Source organism: Telmatherina bonti (assembly GCF_933228915.1).
Source record: "Telmatherina bonti genome assembly, chromosome: 1".
Taxonomy (NCBI): Eukaryota; Metazoa; Chordata; class Actinopteri; order Atheriniformes; family Telmatherinidae; genus Telmatherina; species Telmatherina bonti.
This window is the reverse complement of record NC_136619.1, coordinates 16,019,588-16,039,624: the sequence shown is the minus strand read 5'-3', so window position 1 is coordinate 16,039,624 and position 20,037 is coordinate 16,019,588. Positions and strand designations below refer to the sequence as shown.

The following is a 20,037-nucleotide window of genomic DNA, read 5'->3' as shown; positions in this document are numbered from 1 at the left end:
GATGAAATGCAATCAGTTGGTTTCCATTAGCTAGGCTATTTATGAATTGGTTTGAACTAATGTGTCTTTAAAGTGCACTGAGACAACATTGTGGTGAAGTGGTACTTTACAAATAAAGCTGAATTGAATTGCCTATCCATTTGGCTTCCCAAAAATGTTAAATTGGGAATGCAAAGCAAGATGCCATAAAGTTAGGTGTCTGAGCTCTTTTGTGGTAAATACTATAGGGAGTGGCTTTAGATCAGGAGGAAGAGCAGTTGTCTTTCAACAATAAGTCGGGAGATTGATTCTCTGACTACACGCTGAAGTGTCCACATGGTGTCAACCATATGTGCCTACCGGGGTATGTGTGTGAATAGATGAATGTGCCAACTGGTGTAAAGTGCTTAAAGTGGCCAATATGACAGGAAAAGCGCAATCCAAGTACAAGTTTATTTACCATATTTTCACAGAGTAAGCATGTCTTCTTAGTAAATCCCATTTTATATAGCTGTAAGAATCTGTGTTTTAACATTTTTACATATCTGATTCCCAATTTGGAATATGGAAAGTTCAATGTGTTATTTGACTGACCTGTTATTGTATACATTTTAAAGAGCATCTTCTTTTGAAAGGCTTATATTTGGTGACTAAGGATGAAATCTTAATTGAATACAGGATTGGGCCTTTACATTGCAAGACATGAATAATATGTAACGCAACAGCATCTAATTCAGGGTAATGCCATTCTGCTTGCATTGATATGTGAGAAACTTTAAAAAAATACACTGTTCACAGTGGGGGTGACTGTGGACACTCCCACAGTCACATAAAACAGATGATAGTTTGTGAGATTGTGTGTCAAAGAGGGTTATCAGTAGCACAGGGACACCGCAAGGGAATAAACTCATAATTTGTCTTCTCTCTGATGATGATGGACAGGAGACCAAGTACAGGGAATCATCCAATGATCACATCATCTTGAACATGATCATACGTATGTGATTATGGAGCGTTTTGAAGGACCAAGAATAGCTAGAACACTGATTTCACTCTGGATGGAGGGATGGTAGTGGTGAACTGTAGCTGTTCATCTAGATAACAGACCAAAAAGTAAGATGCAATGCTGAGGTTGTCTGTCAGAAAGGACAAATAGTAGAGGAAATTAGCCTGCTGGAGAATGCAATTGTCTTTGCAGTGATCCGTTAGGGAACAATTATTTTTTGAAAGGAAGTCTTCTAGTAATTTTTTATGGTTTTACCAGTGTAATAGATGCGCATACATAACAAGTCCATTTTATTGACCATCTTTATTGATGACAGTAACAAAGTGCACAAGCATAAAAAAGAACACAAGACAACACATAATGACTATACTGTTAAAACCCAAGAAATAAAATGTAATACATATATAAAAAAAAAATCAGTAAACAATTCTACTGCAGTATTCTTGTCACGATTCCATCATACAGCAAATCTACACTCTACAGGCAACCTGTGCCATTAAACTGTACCTTTACTGAAGAACAATGCAACATGGAGTTGCCATGGTAATACCCGGTCTCCTTACAGTGCAGTTCCCTTGTATAGTTCTATACAAAGTGCTACCAAAATGAAGAATAATGTGTGCTTGCGATTGCTACTTTCTGATATTCAGAAGATACAAAGTAGTTCTATTAGACATAGTTACATAGATTATAAAATACACAGTATATATATATATATATATATATATATATATATATATATATATATATATATATATATATATATATATATATATGTAAGAAAACATGCGAAAAGCTATCTCTAAAAGCACCATTTTCGGTCACATTGTGCAATGTCATTTTTTCAAATGTATTGCACAACAATGAGAAAATTAATCAAAACTGATATATTTATAAAATTGTACTTTTTACAATGGACTTAGAGGAAATCCATAATTAACATGAGTTCCCCTATAAGGTGGAAAACAGTTTCAGAATCAAATTTTTATAAAATGGTAATATCTAACAGTACTTAATAGCACTGCGTTCAATGCAGTGTGGACATACCTGATGTCGGAATTTTTAAAAAATGATGAAAATAAAAAAATAAAACTGGGGTACATATCTTTATATATCTTCATCAACATTACAAAATGACAAAATAAAACAGAAATAAAGCAAATATCCAGTTGCATATGTTCACTCTGTGTAAAAGGTCTTGATGTGCCATTCTACAGAGCTGGAGACTGGTTATATAGGCTGAAGGGACACATGTCCCACTGAAAGCGTGCTGAGTTACTGGAATAACAGTGTGCACTGTGGCCACCTCAAATTGTGTGCAGTACTGTGATGATGGCCTTGTGAGACAAGGCCATCATCACCTTGCTGAAAGCCACTTTGCTCAGCAACCAAGCCAGTCCTTTGTGATTTCACCCAACTTGACAATCTTCAAGCTGCTGTCTTCTAGTTTGAAATAGTGGTTTCCTTTGAAGAAATAGCTGTAATCTGTTAAAGACAAGCGCAGTGACATGCAGATTTAAAAGTTTAGAAGTTCCAGCTTTAGAAACAAAAAACATTTCACAACAGTAAAATAATCAAACTCTCTATAAAAACATATTAAACAGAATAATCTGTTTCAATCAAGGTGGCAATCATCGGAATACCCAATCAGGCTGTGGTGAGGGCAAAGAAGAACCTCTCTTTCTGAATTATGCAAATCCTAGTGCATACAGAGAGACCCCTGTAGACGGTTACAGGCTTGCTTTATATAAATGTGTGTGTGCAGTGTGTGGTTAAGAGGCTATGTGATGCTTACAGATTGTGTGTATGTTAGGAAGGCAGTAATGGAAAAATCCCAACCTGAAAATTTGCATAACCCCCTCTTACCTGAGGAATACATGGTTGAATGTAACTGTTACAGAAGAACTTTAGTAGTGCTGCTGCACTAAAAAATCACCACCATTTATATCTGCAATGGCCTTCCACCAAGCAGGCAGAGAGAACATAAACCATCATGTGTCATTCACTCCCTGCAAATTAAATCTCTGAGTGAGCAACATAAAGCAGCTGTTCTCCCACTGACTGTCCTGTCTTCCATCATGGTCAGGCCAAATACCACTCCCTACCTAACTCCAAGAAAGCCTCAGATCAGCTAAAACACTCTTTTTATTTAGGTTAAAGACCCTCCTGTTCTCAGCTGTATTTCAGTCGCTTTTATTCAGTTATTTTGAGTTCATTTAAATTCCAAATATGCATGTTTGTTTACTTAATGTTAATTCTTTTCCTTTGCTTTCTTGTTTTTACTTTTAAATTATGCTTCTTTTTTTCTAATCTTTTATTGTCTTTGTTAAGCACTTCAAATCACCCTGTTGTTGTGCTAGATAAATAAACTTACCTTGCCTACTCACTTTCTTCTGTTCATTTCCTTACATTTTTTGTGCAGGCAACTCCTCTGAACAATTTACCTCTAGCTAGATGGCGTCACTACCCTCAGAATTCTAATATATCTGAGGTTTTACTGCTAAAGGCCCAGTTCCAGACTTGCTAAGAAAGCTGACTGGATTTTCCTGCAATTTACCAAAAGGAATGCAGTCCACAGACAGTAAACTAGCACATGTAAAATCAGCAGTGTTAAACTAAAGCACAAGAGCTACCACAAAAAACCCAACACCACTAAGACTGCTGGGACAATGGTTCAGTTTGACAGCTTTTTAGTTTAAAGTATAAAATTCCAACAGCAGTCAGATAGGTTTCTGTGGATTTAACTAAACTCTGGTGATGACATTCATGGACTGAACTCCAGTCTGTAAAAAGCTATTTTCTAAATTTTGATCTCACTGGTTTTCAGATGAAAACCACAGCTACAAGATTTTTATCAGGTCCTGCAGGTTCCCAGACCCAACCCTCTAATGCAGGGCAGGCAACTCCGGTTTTCGAGGGCCGCAGCTCTTGAATGTTCGGAGTTTCCCTGCTGCAACACACCTGACTCAAATCAATGAGTAATTACCAGACGTGTGCAGAATTTGATGTGAAGCTCTGCACAAGTCTGCTAATTCTGTCTGATGTGTGTCAGGTGAGTTGCAGCAGGGAAACTCCGAACACTTGCAGCGCTGCAGGGATTTGCCCACCCTTGCTCCAGTGTGAATCCTCTAACAAACCAGCTGCTTTTTAAAGTAACAAAATGCAGCAGCTATATAGACACAGAACTATTGGCAATTACAAAACTAAGTCTGCTGACACTTTAGCATCGTACTAGCATGAAACAACAATAAAGTCATATTAGTGTTGCAGGCTTAATTAAATAACATGAAAGCAACAATAATCAAAACAGCAAGTCAAAGTGAAAAATTCAACCAGCAGCACAACAACACTTACCAATATACTTCATATCGTTCCATTTGTAAAAACCATTCTTTACTTTCATAATAAGATTGATATTCTAGGCTTTAAGTTAAAATGTCTTGCTACTTGCAGGGATTATCTCTGACATAGTTGGACTTTAGAACTTATTATTTTATCATGATAATGCTACACTGTGTAAACTTGTGCTAAACTTTAATAACAGCAGTTATTATCAACAAGCTAGTTGTGTGCAGAACCAAGCTCTGCTGGGGCATGCAGTGCTAGCATAGCACTGCATGCTAGGACTTGGCTTCAAGACGACACTGCTTAATGAAAAATGTGGTTACTAGAACAGCAATTTTTTTTTTTTTTAGCTCACCTTTACTTGTCAGTCTTTCAGAGTTGCTCACTTTTTCAGAGGGAGGATAAAGCATGCATGTCATATAACACTAACACAAGCTAAAATACCGCAGAGTGACCCGAATCTTCACACATATGACCTCACACGTCCTGACAATGAAGCAGAAAGTCTAAATTTACATTAAACCAAGTGTTCTTACAGTCAGCGCTGCTATTACCACAACCTGCTATCACTTACATACTTCTATAACCTTTATACTTTGATAGTTTTGTTTTCTTTTACATTGGCTTGCAGTAGTTTTATTCATCATATTGGCTATTTCCATAATATAATGTATGATGTTTATTCCACAAAGGCGATGCAGCATTGTCTTAGTTTTGGTGTCTTACTTGAGTCAAGTGAAAGCAACTTAATCAATCCACTTCTTTTTACCTTTTTATAAAATCATAATCTCTACAGCAACCAAGACCTGTTTGCATAACTTTGGCCTCTGGCTATTTTACATGAGTAGAACAGCAATAAAGAATCCTTGTACAGTGAAATGTAATTGAGTTACTGAGGAATAAAACAACTACCACATCAGTTACTGCAGGCCCAGCTGTTAAAACCAAAAAAGAGGAACAACTTTATATCTAAAATACGGTGATTATGATCACCAAAACTACTGATGCTGTTGAGGTATCGTTCTATTTGTACAAACCATTCTTTACTTTCATAATGAGGTTGATATTCAAGGCTTTAAGTTAAAATGTCTTGCTACTTGCAGGGATTAACTCTGACACAGATGGACTTTAGAACTTATTATTTTTATCATGATAATGCCACACTGTTTAAACTTGTGCTAAACTTTAGTAACAGCAGTTATTATCAACAAGCTAGTTGTGTGCAGAACCAAGCTCTGCTGGGGCATGCAGTGCTAGCATAGCTGTAGGACTTGGCTTCAAGATGACACTGCTTAATGGAAACTGTGGTTGAAACAAATGCTACTTTTTAAAAAATAGTTTCCAAACATGGGAGGTTTGTAAAATTGGTCACGCAAATTTTATCTTGGTGAGCTAATTTGTCAAATTCCTACCTTTTCTTCGTAGCTTCAGGCCAAGTCTTTCACACACTTCTACACTTGTGCAAATCATGTTAAAAAAGGAAAAAGGTAATGATTTTACCAATGCCGTTGAGACTGAAGGCAGAGTCAATGCCATCGGGGATACCATTCCAGGAATCAGCAATAAGTTTGGGAAAGCCAGGATCCATTTTCTTCCTGTCTTCATCATATCTGTGCACAAACATCAATGACTAGTTTATGTCCATCTTTTCCCAAGTGTTTTATACACATTCAGGATTTTTCCTGGCACTAGAACAGTATAAAATCCCATGTTGTGTAAAGATGATTAGCTCTGTTGTGTTTTAAAGCAAAGTTTATGTTTCACCAAGCATTAACTCAATCCAGATGCAGCACAGCAATAAAAGGCCATGGCATCAAGTGCCGAGGCCAGAGTGATGCAGATAATGGCTTTAGTCTTGCAAACGTTTGCATAAGGTTTTCCTCTACTTACCTCCAGAATTTGTCCTCAGAAAATAGGTAAGTCTTCCGATTCTTCCCAAAGTTAAATGCTGCATCAATTTGTGACAAGTCAGCAGGGAGATCAAGGCTGGAGAATCTCTTCGGGTATCCTCTCTCCAGCTCATCGGCTTTGTAAACCCACATCTGATTGCCTGGAACAGATGGGCCAAAGAGGATGATCAGTTGGGCAAAGCAATAAGTAAGTATTTTTAATAAAAGACTTTCTAATTAAGATTTTATTCAACTATATGATGTGACTCTCATCAGCATTCAGGAAAGCTGTCATTTTAGGACTGAGAATGTATCACAAACCACTAATAACTATGGTTGAAATAGTGAAGGTCTCACCACACACTAGAACACTCAGCCAACATTCCTGTTACTCCTAATGTTTCGGGACATAGAACTGGCTGATCAAGTGATAGTAAAACAGCAGAGATAACTCTTTTTATTTAATCAGAAATGCATCTGTTTGCAAGGATAACACATTAATGGTAATAGAGATCTTCGCCGATTCTTTCATTTCTTTCTTTCTTCTGCATACCTGAGAAGAAGACTGTTTTCTCCTCCACTGGGTTTTCATAGGCAGCATCTATCTTGCCAGGCAGGTCAGGCCAGTAGGTGGCCACTAGCATAGGGCCGTTGGGTTTGCTTCTGAAGTTGACTGACCTGAACAGGAACCTAGCAGTGAAAGAATGAGTAGGTGAGCGATCATGAGGCAGAGGAGCTGGAGATGAAATCAGAGTGAGAGTGAAAGGCGAGCAGAGAAGGTTGATGAAAAAAAATTGGGGTGTTATGTGTCTGAATGTGTGTGAGTTATGAGGTTTAGTGCAAGTGCTTCACTGGCCCAGCCAGCCCACAATGGCCTGATTCATGAGCATCTGGTTCTCGTTAGGCCTAAGGCTGCAGACGCCAGCGGAACAAGACCCATCTTGCCTGGATTTTCAATACACAGCTGCACAACAACAGCAGCAGCTTCCCAAACTCTTTTCCACTGACCTATTTTTTAGCAACAAAAAAAAGGGAAAGATCTGCCAACAGTAAAGGATGAGGGCTATAATGATACAGTGAGCACCAGAATAAAGCTAACAAACTTGAATAGCATACGTAAAAAACACATGTTCAAACAATCCGTTTGTCAGGATAAAAATGAGCCACATCTCACTCCAAAATAACAATCTGGGAAATTTGTCGTTTTACTCTTCTTTTGGGTCAGCCTGCTACGTTTCTGTTAAGCACACACAACATCCAGAGGGTTTTCAGTGCATATAAAAGCTTTGATTTCATCCTTTCCTCCTTCTGACTTCCTGAACATATTTAATAAAAAGGCAAAAACATTAGAGCCTTAGGGTTGGAAAACAGGACAGACTCACAAGACACACTAAGAGATATCTGAAGCAGCACTAATGTTCTGAACTTTTCTAATGCCATATATTCTTTTCATCTTAAATTTCTTTATGTATATTCTAAATAACTGCTGATTTCTTCTGCTCTTTAAATACTTTAAATATGCATCAGTTTATCTTGTGGTTGTTGATCTATTCCAACATTTCTAATTTGTGAATTTTTATTTTCTTGGCTGTATAAGTTAGTGTTGGTGCTGATCAGTGGAAAACTGCAAGAGTGACAGGTTACATATAAAGACCATAATATTGTGAAAAGGTATCCGACTTAAATTAATCTAATGTTTTTTTTTAATGAAATGATTTTCCTGTTTTTCCTCCTGTGGTCAGTTCTTCTGTGGCCATGCAGCATGTTTACACACAGTGGAGGACTAAGATTGCCTTAAATTGACAGAAAACCGATGCATCATTCAGGACCAGGTGTAAGAAATTATTAAATGTTTATGAAAGCTTCGTGTTTGCCAAATCTTTGTATTCATAAAATAATATCAAACTGCAGTGCAAACACAGCTCAATATTTTGACTGATTTCCATGAAAGTTTGTTGTGAAAATGGCCAAAGCAGCCAAACAAAATACAGCATGTTTATCATAGCAGTGAAAGTTGTGAGCAGCAAAAATGCTGTGATAAAGCAAGAATGGCCTTTCTTAGCCATTCCAAGGTAGCTGCTGTTAATATTGTACAACACGAAGTTGTGTGAAACATTAACGATCAAGTGGTCAGCATGATAGCAAAAGGCAGGTGAACTTGTTTGGAATGATTCTTTCATTACAACAAGAATTTGTTTGGTTTTTCTGTAAACAAATGCACATTTTTGCTCCCATGTTTTATTTCTGATAAGCTGTTCAGAGAATCTTTCAGTAGAAGTGTATTAAAAGCTGGTTGGTTTGTTCGAGCAGGGCTGAAATTTAAAAGCTACACTGCATTTAGCAAACGTCATCTGCTTGCCGTGTGCTTGGATACAAGCATGTGAGTGTGTTACTTGCAACAAATCTAATCAGCAGGTTGTTTCAATCAGACAGACTTTATAATTGCCTTTTCCTTAAGCCACCAGACAGACACACACACACTTTTATGCTGAGCTCAGGGAGAGCTACAAGCATTACTCAGTGCACCATGTTAAGATTTGTCCGACATCACACATGTGCTGATTCAGCAGAAAAGGAAATTCCACTTTTACAATGGACAAGTCGAGTGAGCCTAAATCAAAGAGCCAAGAGAGCACTTTTCTTTTTGTAGAGCCATGAAAATGTGCTGGTAGCAAACTTCTGCAGCACGCAGTACCGATATAACCTTCAGACAACTCATTACGTTCTATACTGAAACTTTACTAGTCCGAGACAGATACAAGACAGAACTCTACTTTTATTTTTTTCAGCTCACCTTTACTTGTCAGTCTTTCAGAGTTGCTCACTTTTTCAGAGGGAGGATAAAGCATGCATGTCATATAACACTAACACAAGCTAAAATATCGCAGAGTGACCCGAATCTTCACACATATGACCTCACACGTCCTGACAATGAAGCAGAAAGTCTAAATTTACATTGAACCAACTGTTCTTACAGTCAGCGCTGCTATTACCACAACCTGCTATCACTTATATACTTCTATAACCTTTATACTTTGATAGTTTTGTTTTCTTTTACATTGGCTTGCAGTAGTTTTATTCATCATATTGGCTATTACCATAATATAATGTATTATGTTTATTCCACAAAGGCAATGCAGCATTGTCTTAGTTTTGGTGTCTTATTTGAGTCAAGTGAAAGCAACTTAATCAATCCACTTCTTTTTACCTTTTTATAAAATCGTAATCACTACGGCAACCAAGACCCGTTCACATAACTTTGGCTTCTGGCTATTTTACATGAGTAGAACAGCAATAAAGAATTCTTATACAGTGAAATGTAATTGAGTTACTGAGGAATAAAACAACTTCCACATCAGTTGTCCCATGCCCAGCTGTAAAAACCAAAAAAGACGAACAACTTTATATCTAAAATACAGCGATTATGATCACCAAAACTACTGATGCCGTTGAGGTATTTAAATGGCATGTTTACATCTGTACATCACCATTATTAGCAGTCATAGGGCAGCAGCAGTGATGATAAATGGACTGTTGGGCTTTCTGTGTCTGTCTAAATCGTCAACCCAACAAAGCTTTGAAGAGAATTGGGTTTCAGCTCGGCTTGAGTTCCAAGAACTGGGCCAAAATTTCACGGTCCGCAGAGCACCCTCTTAGTCTCTGTGCTGCTCTGTTGCTCACTGCAAATGTGTGGATGAGAGCCACAGCCAGGTGAAAAGTAAATCTGCATTAAAGCAGGATTTGTGAGCAAGACTGCGGTTTGTTTCTTCCCGTTTCTAACTTGACGCTCTCAGCGAGGCAAAGTGAAAAGCTGAAAGTCTAGACTCTGTGGTAGGGAGGTCCACTCGCCTGTTTGTACTGGACCCATTTCCAAAATGCCTGCGACAGATATACAACTCTTAACTTTAAAATTATAAAGAGTAAATGTTTCAACATGACCACAAAATGATTTGTTTTTTATCAGCTCTATTCAACCATGCTGTTGTTTCTGTCTCGGGGGGGAATCTGTCTGTCACAGATTTGATGAAAGAAAATGTGATGAAAATGTGGGAAAGTACACTGACTCATAAAGACTGTTGACCAAACCACAGCATTTCTTGAGACTCCTCTTCTACACAGCCTCAGCCTGTAGACATACACTAAGCTTAAAAGATTTTGGATTCACTGGCGCCAGAGGAGAAGAGGATTGCAGACTATGTTTACTATTTTGGTTGTAACTGCTTGAATGAATAATTTGTTTTCTCCTTTCACTAGTTGTCACATCAAGTCTTCTTGACCGCAGTCTTCTTGTGGAATAAGACTGCAGTGTGAGAAACAATAATTAAACTGAAACGTCAAGTCAAACTGGACATTGTTTGTGGGGGAATTATCATGAATCATAACTGGTTGAGTCTGCCTTGTATAAGTTACATGAAAAACAAAGCTAAAGCAGGCTATTGGGTTTGAATGTGATTGTTCGCTTTGGTTCACAGACAGGAAATTCATCCAGACTTTGGCAGGCCCTGCAAGGTCTTAAAGAGTCTGCAAAAGTTTCAGCTTAAAATCTGAAAAATTAGTGGCAAAACCATAGACTGTATAAAAAGAGATGGACGGAGCCTCCGTGACGTCACCCATAGGTTTCTGAAGAGCTGAATTGAAGCTCGGTGGGCGGTTCCTACCATCGCCATCTTGGCAGCGTCATGCGTGTCGTCTCGCCCGGAAAATACAAATATGGGCAAAGGGGTGGAGCTGAGAGGGGGGCTGTAAGCATCATTGTGGATGACTGACATCGAGCGAACTCCGAGCTTTCTGTAGCTAAAAGCTAACCGAGCTAACTCGGAGCTAACAGTAGCTAACCAGCTAACAGAGGTAAGCGGGCTAAAGCTAAGTCACGTTGTTAACCGGCTAAAAACCGCGGTTGTTCTACATTCTTCTGACTTGAAGCCGGAGATTGGTACCTGTCAATCAAAAGGACACGCCCCTAAATATGCCGAACTTCGAGATTAAATTACTTTTAAACGGGTGAGTAAAAAAAAAATTCACTCCCCCCACAGCTGTCATAAAGGTAAACCTAACCTATAAACCGAAAATGGATTTTTGAACCAGGCTATGAACATGTTTATTTCTGCCGTGAAGTTGGCCTTTTTAACATGGGAGTCTATGGGGATTTGCTCTGTTTTGAAGCCCCTAGCGGATGAAGGGGGAACTGCAGTTTTATGCACTTCCGTATCGGGTTCACTTTTAACCGCCGGAGGTTGCCGCTTGGGCAAAACCAATGCTTTAATACACAATGTCACAACTTCAGTCTTGTCAGGGATTTTGAAGAGCTTCTTCCATGCTTTGTCTTGATCTGGAATCGATAAACTCACAGAAACTCTGTTGAGATAACATCTTTAACTGAGACTGATCAAAATGTACCCATGTAGAATGCATGCAGGCATATAAGGACTATGGTTACATTCAACGCGTGATCATGAAAGAAACAGCACTTGATGGATGAAACTGCTTTTTTCTAAATAGCAGTGATGGTTATATTAGAAAAAGTATGCATTTTAGCCATATAGTAATCTATTTCTTATCTTAATCAAGTGATGTTATAGCCTAAAGCCAACCAGTGAATAACGGTTTTATTATAATGTGTTATATTTACATTTAACCATGGCAATGTCCACGATGTCCATAATGATGGCAGCTGTCTTGTATAATACCCTAATTCATGATGGTTTTGTTTAAACCCAACCAGGAAAAAATGTGTTTTTGTTGTTGTTACTGACAGAGTCAATGCTGTTCCTGATATAAATATAAAAACTGGCAGTTTAAAGAATTTAATGTCTCCATCTGATCACTCCTTCTAACAATGTTTGTTCTGATGCAGAAATTCATGTGTGGCGCGCATTTACCTCAATTTGCTCGTAGTTAATGATTTTTAAGGGGCAGAACTGTGAGTAGAAACAAGACGTAAAAACAAATGCAGGGACAATGAGTATCCTGTATGAAACATTTACCTGTCTTTGAAGAAAAAGGTTTCTCCTCTAATTTGTGCAACGGCATCAAAGACAACTGGCTCTTTACAGATGTCCATCGGAGTGACAGGACCCTGGGTGGGCGGCAAAGGCTTGTCTGTTGGCACACCTGTTGTATGATTCACCAGACGATGTCACTTTTTATTATGTCATAAATAAATTACACATTGAGTGGAATGTAGTCTTCCTCTGCTACAAATAGGAAAAAGATATTTTTTTTGTACATGGACATGAATATTAGTTCTCACCATAGAGTTCCTGGATGCCTTTGATGTCATCTTGAGACAGTCTAAAGTCTTTAGTAAAAGTGTAAATAGGGGCCATTAGTGCTCCAGGGTCCTGAGAGTGCTCCAAACCAAGTGCATGACCAAACTCATGGGCTGCCACCAGGAACAAGCTGTAGCCTAAAAATAAAATTTGGTTAAATCAGTGTATGGGTCATCATTTCATGTCTACAAAGTAAAAAATTGCTCATTTATTTCTATGACTCCCATTCTCACCTGCAACTGCCAAAACTCATCAGATGTTTTTTTTTTTTTTTCTGCTTGTTGGACGACAGCTTAAAGTTTGTATGAATAAAAAATATCCTTATTTTGTTCTTTGTGGTCAATCCACTTGGCAATTATCATCCAAAACTAGAGCAAAACCTTCCCACCAATACCGCTGGTGAAAACTCTCATACCTTGGTCAGGACAGAAACCCCACTTGCGGTCATCATCGTAGCTCTTGGTGGTAGCGCACCACATCTTGCCATCGCTGCGTCCAGATGTTGTGCAGGAGTCATAGCTGTCTCCCAGAAAGGTGAAAGGGAAGACACAGGGGCTTCCCTCTGCATTCCCTCCCACTGTTGACATTGCTGAAGATTGCAACACAAAGGCAAAATTTTTAAAGCGTTCAGTGAACTTCTGTAACTTTTGAATTGATATGTATGCCAATTACGTTTCTTTAAAGTCTGCTGTGAACTGAACTGTGAAATGAGAGCGGATGTCGTTGAAAACAGCACCATGAAAGCAGCTGGCACAACACAAATTAACATCAATAAAGAAATCCACTGGCCGTCAAACCAAAAAGCTCCTGCTCAAATTGATTTTCTTTTTAAAGAAAGATCATTTTTAATCTGAACACTGGATTTTGGGTGTGTTTTTGTTTTTTTTTATAGTTTATTTTTCAACACAAGCTCTCACACAAACTTCAGCAACGAAGCTACATTCTTAATAGAATAAAACCCGATAAAATGATCTAACAGTTCTCTTTCCATCTCTCTCGCTATTTGCCGCTCTATCTCAACCTTAAAACCAGTCACACTGACAGAATGGAAAATAAGCCCTGCCACTTCACATTAAAATGCTTTCACAGCTATTCAGCTGAGCATGACCAGAACCCAAAAATCCCAGCTGGAGAATTCCTGTAGACCAACAATGGCAGAGGTACAATGTGCATATCAAAATACACACCCAGCCTGTGAAATCTATTGTATAGAAGCACAAATACAAACACAAACTGAAGGCAATGCACCAATTTGAACACATGTGAACATCATTTGTGTAGAAAAGGAAGGCAAGTGTTATTTTAACGTAATCCCAGAGAAATTTGCTGACATGTAACGAGGCATATCGGATAGCAGAAGGCATTTCCTACCAGTTTCAGGGCAGAAGCCGTAGGATGTGTCACGGTCATAATCTTCGGTAGTTGCACACCAACGGTAACCGTCATCTCTCCCTGCGGTGGTACAGCTGTCATACTTCTCTCCCTGAAAGGTGAAGGGGAATTTGCATGGAGCGCCGTCTCCATTCCCACCCAGGGTGAACAGCACTGCAAAATGAATTAAACAAATACTGCATTTAGGTTTCACAGAGAACTAAATATCACTACATTAGATTACATTTCTATGATTACATTACACCATCTTTGAGTAGTGGTGCAAGAAAGATGTTCCCAACAAGAAGATCAATTGTAATGATGAAAAGGAAAGCCACAAAAACATTTTTTTAAACAATAAAAAATCTTAACAGAATAGGTTGCTCCAGCACAAACAGGCGTCTCTTATGTTGACATCATACACAACAACATAGTACATGTGTAGTTTGGCTGTAAGTATTAACAGGGATACAGTAATGTTAGTACCATGGACAGCAAAATAACACAGATAAACAACATGTTTGACAATGCCTCATGTTTCTAAAGTGGGCCAGTCACTTGGAAAAGAAACGTTCCATAATCAACTCCAAATGAAGACAACAACACTTTTTTCCTGGCATGCAGCTCAGCCTACTTTATTCCTGTCCAAAATCAGCAGAGAAGCTTTGAATTAAACAACAATCTAACATTTTTTCTGCCAAGTTTTTTAAAAAAAAAGTATTTGCCAATTTCAATTCACCAAACTATTAAATATTTTTCAAGGGGAAAGTAGGCCCTGACACCAGTGTTTATGAGGTAAAGAGTTGTCATAAACATATAAATCTTATAAGATCCCCCTCCCAAAAAATATGTTGTGTGTGTTAAAAAAAAACAAAAAAACAAAACAAAACTGGAATCCACTGGAAAACTTACATTCATGAGGGCAGAAACCATATTTGCCATCTTCATCAAAGTTGTAGGTGGTGGAGCACCATAGGAAGCCGTCATCGCGGCCCTGAGACGTGCAGCTGTTGTACTCAGTGCCCATGAACAGGAAGGGGAACTTACAGAACTCTCCATCTGCATTGCCAAACTTCACCTTCACCACTGTAATAGAAGTATGTGATGAACTTAGAGAAAATCAATAAACAGTAGAAATGAATGCATGATGATCTACGAAGAAAAAAAAAAAGCTTTATATATAATCATCTATAATATATGACTATTATGTAAAACATGCATGTATGTGTCACAAGCTTCAGCTGGTATGCTCAGGGTCCACAACTGTTTGCCTGAAAATGTTCAGTGTATTATATTGTTTCATTTAGTATGTATTCTATTGATGTATTTTTTTGTGTTGTAATGTCATTGTTTATGTACTGTTTTGCTTTGTATCTGCCCAGGCAGATTTAAGATTTAAATAGCTTCAATAGGAGACCTGATTCACACAAGTAAATACTGTAACTCATATGGGTCTAATGTGTAGACAACATTGCATGGTAACACAAGTGAGTGTGTAAATAAAGTAAAGCAAGAAACTATAGATGAAAAATATATCAGATTATGTTGTAAAGCAAATTTCCAGCTATAAACAAGTCAGTCACTGTCCAAAGAAATATGAAATGCTGTTCAACAGTAGCAATTGAAAATTTCTCAGTCAGGCATTATCAATATATGTTAATATAATGTTAATTATTTCTGAATAGAAGTATTATGGTTCATATATTGTTTTTGCACAACTCATAAATCCAAGCAAAATATATAAATATTGAGAAATATTTCAGATTAAATTATCTGGGTCAATGCAAATGCATGCAACAGAGGTTTTCCTTTTTGTTTGATTTCTAGATGTTAGCAGCTTCATACATGAATTGCAAGAAAAAGTTGGAAAAAGTTGTAAAAGTAGTCCAAACAAAGTATTTGACAGTCAGTTTAACATTATCAGTGTCATAAATTCAGTCAGTAAAAGCAATTAATTCACACAACCTCTACTCTGCTACAGTTGTTGCATTTAGTTTTATAAATCATTCACAACAAATTCTATCAAACTGGTAGAACAATGAACTGTTAGAGTGCACTTCACCATCAGCAGTAGCTAAATAAATGGTGGAGCATTTTACTGCACATTTGGATTTTTCTCCATTACCATGGCCTTCTCCCAAAGTCCACTGCTCATCATCATCAAAGTGGGAGTCTCCCCCAATTCCTGGCCCTGGAGCAAAGGCATGAGCCAAAAGTCCATCCTTGCCATCGAAAGGATAACCGTCTCCGTGCTCTGATGAGAAAATATCACGACAAAAAAATAAACATGAAGATTCATTCCTTTTTTGGCATGAAGTGATATTAAATATTTTTGTTTCTGTAAGAATTTAATCAAGTTTGAGTATAGCATTTGTTTGCTTTCCACTGTAATTACAGCAGTCCTTGAAAGGGTCGGCTATGGCTAGACAGAACGATATGACAACACTGCAGGCAAATGTCAAGTGCTTATTTTAGCTGGAATGACCCGAGTTAAGACCACAATTCCCTCTGTTTCATGATGTACTCCTAAAATATAGGATGGCGGCGAACACAGTCACTCTAAAAACATGGGTGTTATTGTTCCTCTGCCATTAGTCTGCAGGCCAGTGAACCTTTATTCAACTGTTTTCTGGTTAGTGGAGTGATAAAATAGATACTGCTGGAGCAGTTTTAGTCTTCGGATATTGTTTATGTTGAAAAAGACAGCTACAGTTTTGGGTAATGAGCAAGTATTTCTGCATTTTGTACAGATATTCATGCTGCATACCATTGCGGCCAAAATTAACCATAATGTCAGCCTCTCCATCCATGATGCGGGTGAAAGACAGTGGTGTGACATCACTCCATACTTTAAAGGCTCTGAAGAAAGCATCATTTATGACTTCCTCATCCAGATCAGGGGTGTAACCCAGAATTCTGCAGAGACAACGTGAAATATGGTTTAAACAAAACAGGAAACACAAGTAAAATCAAGAGAAATTCTACTGATGTGACCAGTGGGATCAGAAGGTGGCTCCTTCAGTGTTAAATTTTGCAAAGCATGTGGAGCTTTTGGAAAATCAGGCTCGACAGTAATAGCACATGACTCATCTGTTGGACCACTTCCTTAAACAGCATTTTTCTACAAACCCACAATCTACTGTGCCTGTCCAACAGCCCATTTTCCTGAAAACAGTGTAAGATCTCCCAGTTGTTATTGTCTTTGGCCTACAGTCTATCTTGGAAACATACTGGACTGGAGTGATAAAGGCGCATAAACTTGGTATTATATATAAACTACATCCACATCAGAGCTAGAACAAAAGACCTGACACATACTGTGTAGGAATGCTGATGTTAGCAAGACATCAGATGCAAGCACTTTAGACTGTTTGGATGGGGGCGGGGTGGACTGGAGGGTTTCAAGGAGGATTGGGCAAGTTTAGAAGGTCAGACATGGGCAAATAGAATTTCACAATATACAAAATATGCTGATTTATGACCTGTTTCGGGGAGGAGACAAGCCTGGTGAAAATCTGAACAATAAATTATGCCATGATGTGATACATGCATCCAAAGTAATTACAGTATGGCAACCCACTGGACCCATTTGCAACAGTCACGCGCACTTCCATCATTAAATTCTTAGTTTCTCCAGAAAAAAAGTGGCTGACCTGTAGGTGATGTCGTTCTTCTGCCACATGGGTTTCCTGTGGAAGAAGTTATAATTGGCGACATCTGGGACGCCACAGCGGGGCTTTTTCATGATCTCCACAGTTTTGGAATCAATCTCTCCAGTTTCTTGCAGAGAAAAGAACTTTTGCATTTTCTTCAGGGTGTCTTTGAGAACCATAAGGTTGCATCTGTCTTGTGGGCATCCGTAAAACTTATTGAGATAGTGCTACAAGAGAGATAAGGGTCAACCTAATTATTAATTTATAAATACATTTTTAAGTCAACTTTAAATTACAGTTGCGCTTTAAAGCAGGCTCAGCCATTCCGACACAAAAGCTATGTTTACTGAGGGATAAACATAAAAAAACAAACAAAAAAAAAACTTACCAGAGCAACTTCTTTGTCTGTTTTGGGAGAGTCGTCTCCGGGAAACCTGATGATAGGAGAAGGACGAGCATTTGCTGCTTGAAAAGTTATGAACTGAAGCAAAAACACTTTGAGAACAATCCGACGACAACGTAATATCGTCGGAAAGTCCATTTTTCTCAGTTTGACTGTCTTCAGTGGGATAAATACTGACTTCGGGTCCCTGCAGCTTGTGTTGCCTCTGCAGGGTTTTTCTCTCTCCTTAACGGGACGTCCTGCACTTCGACTCTATGAACTTTCTCAGTTCTGCTTGCTCGTGCACTTTTTTCCCTTCCTCCCAACACTTTGTGCGCAGTCTCCAGCTTGTGAAAGAGGAGCGCAGTGATCCATTTCTGCTCATGTTTCTCAACCTTAATAGGAAAACACACTAAAATAAGCCATTAAGTAAGAAACATTGGAGTGAGCCAGCTGGAAAATGATTCATTTACTCACTAAATTATTTTAAGTGGATAAAAACCAGAACCATTTTAACCAGAAGTAGGTGTCGCCACTGTCCTCCACATCTGCTAATTTCAGCATCATTGGTGTACCCTTTAGATTGCGCCCTGCATTTACAGTATTGACTTTTCTCTGTAAATTTAAATTCATATTTCTTGTCAACTCAATTCCACTAACTCGTTTTGACACATCAAGCCTAAACATAAGATTGCAGCTGTGGAAACACAGCGACACCCGGCTGCAGAAGGTCCAGAGGTGGTTTTAACAGCAGACTGGCAGTACTGTGTTGACATCTGGTGGCAGGATGTGAAAACTGCCTCAGTAGTCAGGAAAGTGGGTTTAGGAAAAAACATGCAGCAGAACCATGAAAAATAGTCGGATAGTTTTTTCTCCTTCGTAGAACTCACATATACTTAAAAACTCAGTATAAAGGGAAAACGTGTATTCAAGCTTTTAATGTTCATAAAAAAAGAGAGGTTTTTGACAAGAATATTTGGTCATACTGAAACTTTAAGCATTAGAATGATTGTAAGAATGGGTTAAAATGTAACCTGACTATGGGATGATTCACGAGTTCTAATCAGGGGGATTAGTAATCGTGCCAGTACCTGCAGTTTATCTGAGGTACTATTTGAAATTATTGAAAGTGCCGCGCCCAAGCGGTTGAGATTCACACAATTGCACAACTGTCTGCAGAGCTGCAGTCTGCTGCATAGATTTGGAGTTTACTGTAACACTCTTTGACATCTTTTTGTTTCCACTCTAATAGTAGATAACTCTGAACAGAGACTTGAATAGAAAAAAAAACAAACAAAAAACGAGAGCTTTTCTCCCTACACAGAGATCTGACAGATGGATAGCTCACAAACAGGATTTTGTGGTATATCTAGCAAAGCAATTTCCCTTCCCTTTAGCCAGAGTACAGTTAATTTTTCATAGCTGGGGCTGCTGTTGGTGGCTGCTGAACAAATTTAACATCCATTTGCCAACAATATCCAGGGCCTGTCACTTTGGAGCCGGAGCTTTATTTCATGCACTGATACATGCTGCCATCTCCTCTAACTGACACACTCACAGTGATCTCTCGCAGAGCAGGGGAAACAGAATGGCTACCCATTAAATGTACATAGGCCTGCCTCTCCAAATAGAAAATGCTGAGATGTGAAGAGTTGAGGCACAGCTACAGTAATTGAACGCCTTTGTGCATATGAAAGCAATTTCGCAAGTGAAGGAGGCATAAAGAGATTGGGTTGATAAAATTTGATTTGCATGTAAATTGTTTTCTTTTTTTTTGCCCCAGCTGAAGGTTTAAGCTTTAGGTTTAAGCACTTTATAAACGTGTGTATTTCATGAAATATTGCTTCTCTCTCTTTTTTTTTTTTTTTTTTTTAACAAATCAGGAGTCTTGTTGCAATTGATTGTGAGCTCATCTCATGCATTTGTGTTTGTATGTTGCTGAGAATGCTGATTTAAACACAATTATGGTATTATGGAGTGTTTTACACTCCTTTAGCTCACTTGTACGTCAGTGCTGACACCAGTGCAAATCAGTCATACATGTGGCTTTACTGATAGCAATTTCCATTAAGAATGACCACCATTAATGTTAATAATTAAACTACTTTCTATGTGTTTCAAACGCAACTTAATGCAAAGCTGC

General features: G+C 38.4%; 1 protein-coding gene across 1 annotated transcript; it reads right to left on the bottom strand.

Moving 5' to 3' along the window:
* Nucleotides 1–1,747: 1,747 nt before the first annotated feature.
* Nucleotides 1,748–18,171, bottom strand: mmp2 (matrix metallopeptidase 2). Its single transcript, XM_079244711.1, has 13 exons — nt 17,901–18,171; nt 17,513–17,739; nt 16,627–16,775; nt 15,985–16,113; nt 14,772–14,945; nt 13,860–14,033; nt 12,904–13,077; nt 12,470–12,625; nt 12,204–12,330; nt 6,773–6,909; nt 6,221–6,380; nt 5,831–5,940; nt 1,748–2,470 (listed from the first exon to the last, which is right to left on the bottom strand). The coding sequence occupies exons 1-13, from the start codon at nt 18,051–18,053 to the stop codon at nt 2,367–2,369; spliced, it is 1,974 nt and encodes a 657-aa protein (XP_079100837.1). The 5' UTR covers nt 18,054–18,171; the 3' UTR covers nt 1,748–2,366.
* Between the last annotated feature and the right edge of the window lie 1,866 nt (nt 18,172–20,037).

Excerpts from the sequence above, each read along its gene's own strand:
- mmp2 (XM_079244711.1), bottom strand. The coding sequence starts at position 18,053 with ATGGACTTTCCGACGATATTACGTTGTCGTCGGATTGTTCTCAAAGTG. Across the intron at positions 12,626-12,903 it reads GGGTTTCTGTCCTGACCAAG|GCTACAGCTTGTTCCTGGTG; the intron begins GTATGAGAGTTT and ends TTTTATTTTTAG. Across the intron at positions 6,381-6,772 it reads GAAAACAGTCTTCTTCTCAG|GCAATCAGATGTGGGTTTAC; the intron begins GTATGCAGAAGA and ends CATCTGTTCCAG.